This window comes from Sapajus apella, unplaced genomic scaffold (assembly GCF_009761245.1).
Source record: "Sapajus apella isolate SASKATOON/1434 unplaced genomic scaffold, GSC_monkey_1.0 scaffold175, whole genome shotgun sequence".
NCBI lineage: Eukaryota > Metazoa > Chordata > Mammalia > Primates > Cebidae > Sapajus > Sapajus apella.
In genome coordinates this window covers 1,041,491-1,046,195 of record NW_022437115.1, presented here as the reverse complement: position 1 = coordinate 1,046,195, position 4,705 = coordinate 1,041,491, and the positions used below count along the sequence as shown (strand labels likewise).

At 49.4% G+C, this 4,705-nt stretch overlaps 1 protein-coding gene across 3 annotated transcripts in view; it reads right to left on the bottom strand.

Annotated features, from left to right (window-relative positions):
- The window catches only part of LOC116542923 (ATP-binding cassette sub-family A member 3), a 71,808-nt gene that overhangs the window by 18,477 nt on the left and 48,626 nt on the right, over positions 1-4,705 (bottom strand). For all 3 annotated transcript variants that reach the window (XM_032268149.1, XM_032268150.1, XM_032268151.1), the window contains one exon: positions 771-869. In XM_032268149.1, coding sequence (XP_032124040.1) covers positions 771-869 — 99 coding nt within the window. The remainder of the gene's footprint in view (positions 1-770; positions 870-4,705) is intronic.

Sequence of the window (4,705 nt, the reverse complement as noted above, 5' to 3'; positions counted from 1 at the left end):
GGCAACAGAGCAAGATTCTGTCTCAAAAAAAAAAAAAAAAAAAAAGATGGGGTTTCACCATGTTGACCAGGCTGGACTCAAACCCCTGGGCTCAAGCAGTCACCTGCCTCCCAAAGTGCTGGGATGACAGGCGTGAGCCACTACCCCCAGTTCCATTCAGTTCTGAGGGGTCTGGATGAGATAGTTCTCATCTTAATTCAGGGCACAGATATCCCCCGAGGAAGATCTAAGCCCAGGAAGAGCTGGGCACACCTGGAGGCAGTGCAGGCCCCTCACGTGGGCTGCGTTTCCCATATACACCAGTGTTGCTGACAGTCACAATCTGCACTTGGGGCTCTGGTGGTGGCTACTGTCCTGCTCTACCCCAGGCTGTTCCTCCAGCCTCACATGGCATTCGAGATCATAACAGACGTGACTGCTCATCGCTGTACTTTTTAAAAGTCCTCGGCTGGGCGTGGTGGCTCACCCTTGTAATCCCAGCACTTTGGGAGGCCGAGGCGGGCATATCACCTGAGGTTGGGAGTTCGAGATGAGCCTGACCAACATGGAGAAACCCTGTCTCTACTAAAAATACAAAACTAGCTGGGTGTGGTGGCACATGCTTGTAATCCCAGTTACTCAGGAGGCTGAGGCAGGATAATCGCTTGAACCAGAGGTTGCACCACTGCACTCCACCCTGGGCAACAAGAGTGAAAATCCATCTCAAAAATAAAAAGTCCTCTGCAGCACTGACCCCAGTCCTAGGTGGACAGAAACGCACATTTACTGACCGAAGGAAGACTTCCTCCATGGTGGTGACAGAGGCCCCGAAGCTGGCAATGCCCAGCTCTTTCTGCTTCTTCTCCAGTTTAGCAAAGAGGCCTTCAAACCTGAAAAACAGACCCAGCATGATGAGTTGCTTCTCAGTGACTTTCTAGATAATTTGTTCCTAAAGCATTACCCCACTTGGCTGGGTGTGGTGGCTCATGCCTGTAACCCCAGCACTTTGGGAGGCCAAGGCAGCAAATCACCTGAGGTCAGGAGTTCGATATCAGCCTTATCAACATGGTGAAACCTGTCACTAATAAAAACAGAAAAAATTAGCCAGGTGTGGTGGCAGGTGCCTGTAGTCCCAGCTACTTGGATAGCAGAGGCAGGAGAATCACTTGAACCCAGGAGGTGGAGGCTGCAGTGAGCTGAAATCGCACCACCCCACTCTAGCCTGAGTTGCAGAGTGAAACTCCATCTCAAAAAAAAAAAAGATGCCAGGTGCTGTGCAGTGGCTCACACCTATAATCCTAGCACTTTGGGAGGCTGAGGTGGATGGATTGCCTGAGCTCAGGAGTTCAAGACCCGCCTGGACAACACGGTGAAACCCTGTCTCTACTAAAATACACACACACACACACAAATAGCAGAGTATGGCGGCATGTGCCTGTAATTCCAGTTACTTGGGAGGCTGAGGCAGGAGAATTGCTTAAACCTGGGAGACGGAGGTTTCAGTCAGCTGAGATTGCACCACTGTACTCCAGTCTAGGCAACAGTGAGACTCTGTCTCAAAAAAAAAAAAAAAAAAAAAAAAAAAATCACTCCCCCAACCCCTGTAGAATGGGTGGGGAGGGACCACAGAAGGTTAACTCTTTGAAATGCATTTTTTTTTTTTTTTTGAGACAGGATCTTGCTCTGTCACTCAGGCTGGAGCGCAGTGGTACCATCTTGGCTCACTGAAACCTTGACCTCCTGGGCTCAAGCAATCCTCTCACCTCAGCCTCCTGAGTAGCTGGGGCTACAGGTGTGCACAACCATAGCTGCCTAATTTAATTTTTTTTATAGAGACGGGGTCTCAATATTTACCCAAGCTGGTCTCCTTCTGCCTTGGCTTCTGAAAGTGCTGGGGTTACAGGCATGAGCCACCATGTCTGGCTAAAAGTTAGGTTTATATGGTTTGATTCTCTAGTTTTCTTTTCTTTTCTTTCTTTCTTTCTTTTTTTTTTTTTTTTTGAGAAGGAGTCTCACTCTGTCACCCATGCTGGAGTGCAGAGGTGCAGGGGTGTGATCTTGGCCCACTGCAACCTCCGCTCCTGGGTTCAAGTGATTCTCCTGCCTCAGCATCTGGAGTAGCTGGGAATACAGGCACCCACCGCCATACTTGGCTAATTTTTGTATTTTTAGAAGAGACAGGGTTTCACTACGTTGGTTAGGCTAGTCTCGAATTCCTGACCTCAGGTGATTCACCCACCTCAGCCTCCCAAAGTGCTGGGATGATAGGCATAAGCCACAGCCCCTAGCCAGACTTAGATTTTTAAGAGCAGTTTTAGGTTCATAGCAAAATTGAGAGGAAGAGGGCCAGGTGCGGTGGCTCACACCTGTAATCCCAGCACTTTGGGAGGCTGAGGTGGGCAGATCACCTGAGGTCAGGGGTTCAAGACCATCCTGGCTAACATGGTGAAACCCTGTTTCTACTAAAAATACAAAAATTAGCCAGGCATGGTGGCAGGCGCCTATAATTCCAGCTACACAGGAGGCTGAGGCAGGAGAATCACCTGAACCTGGGAGGCAGAGTTTGCAGTGAGCCAAGATGGCGACACTGCATTCCAGCTTGGTCAACAAGAATGAAACTCTGTCTCAAAAAAAAAAAAAAAAATTAGAGGAAGGGGCAGAAATTTCCCACATATCCCACTGTGCCCTGTTTCTGCCTCACGTAAGGTCTTGTGAACCCTCTGGCCTGTCAGGCTGCTCGGATAGCAAACACACACATGAAACCACAAAACAAAAGACATTGGTGAGTTATCATTTAGTTGAGGGCTAGGAAAACACTTTCTTTCTTTCTTTCTTTTTTTATGACAGAGTCTCTCTCTGTCGCCCAGGCTGGAGTACAGTAGCATCATCTCGGTTCATCGCAGCCTCAGCCTCCCAGGTTCAAGAGAGTCTCCTGCCTCCAGACATGCACCACCGTGCCCGGCTAATTTTTGTATTTTTAGTAGAGATGGGGTTTCACCATGTTGGTCAGGCTGCTCTCGAGCTCCTGACCTCATGATCTGCCTGCCTCTGCCTCCCAAAGTGCTGGGATTACAGGCATGAGCCAATGCATGCAGCTGGGAAACACTATTTTTTTTTTTGAGACGGAGTTTTGCTCTTGCTACTTCAGGCTGGAGTACAATGGTGCGATCTCGGCTCACCACAACCTCTACCTCCTGGGTTCAAGCAATTCTCCTGCCTCAGCCTCTCGAGTAGCTGGGACTACAGGTGCCCGCCACCATGCCCAGCTAATTTTTGTATTTTTAGTAGAGACGGGGTTTCACCTTGTTGACCGGGATGGTCTCGATCTCTTGACCTTGTGATCCATCTGCCTCGGCTTCCCAAAGTGCTGGGATTATAGGCGTGAGCCACTGTGCCCGACGGGAAACACCTTCTAAGAACAGAATAAATAGAAGAAATCACAAGAGAAAGGATATTGGCACATTAAGTGCAAAATCTGGGCTCGGTGCAGTGGCTCATGCCTGTAATTCCAGCACTTTGGGAGGCTGCAGCAGAAGGATCACTTAACTCCAGGAGTTCAGGATCAGCCTGGGCAACATAACAAGACCCCATCTTTAAAAATAAAAATAAAACATTAGCCAGACATGTTGATGCACACCTGTAGTCCCAGCTACTCAGGAGGCTGAGGTGGGAGGATCACTTGAGCCCAGGAATTCAAGGCTGTAGTGAGTTATGACTGCGCCACTGCACTCCAGCCTGGATGACACAGCAAGACCTTGTCTTTAAAATAAATAAACGTGGCCAGGCACAGTGGCTCATGCCTGAGATCCCAGCACTTTGGGAGGCTGAGGCAGGTGGATCACCTGAGGTCAGGAGTTTGAGACCAACCTGGCCATCATGGTGAAACACTGTCTCTACCGTAAATACAAAAATTAGCTAGGTATGGTGGCGTGCACCTATAGTTCCAGCTACTTGGGAGGCTGAGGCAGGAGAATCACTTGAACCTGGGAGGCGGAGGTTGCAGTGAGCTGAGATTATGCCACCGTACTCCAGACTGGGTGGCAGACTCAGGCTCTGTCTCAAAAAAATAAATAAACAAAAATAAAATAAATGTACAATGGAAAAAAAATGTGATAAACAATGAGCTGGAGAAAACTGCAACAAACTGATATTATCCAGATAATATCCAGACTGATACTGCCATAGAAAACTGGCTTTCCCTCCCCTTGCTGGTTTTGCCATGTATATGAGTGCTGAGCGGGTGCTCATGTCTCAAGCTCTGACACTGAGACCAAATTCAGCACCTGTGTACAAATACAGACTCTCAGTTTCACAAGTAGTTCTGGTCACAGCTGCAGCAGTTGCTGAACCTGGCGTCAGAAGAGGGAGCGTGAACCCCATATAAGCACTGAGTGCCCCTTTGATGAGTCAGACATGTGATTCTCCTTTCCAGGTCCTACTTATGTTTCTCCGGGCTAGCAGGCCTGGCACCTAGGACCCAGCCAAGCAGATTCACCTGGCCTGTCTGTCTCCAGGCCGAGGGTCTAAGAGTGCCCACTGGCCAGGCCAGAGAGGGGCAGGGCAGGTGCCTCTAAGAACAGAGCCCTCATGGCCCATGGGGATCCCATCTTGGACCTATACCTGTGTGTGCCCTCCCTGGGAGGTGTACCTGTACACACCCTCCTTGGGGGTGAACCTGTGCATGCCCTCCATGGGAGGCATACCTGTGTGTTTTCTCCCTGGGAGT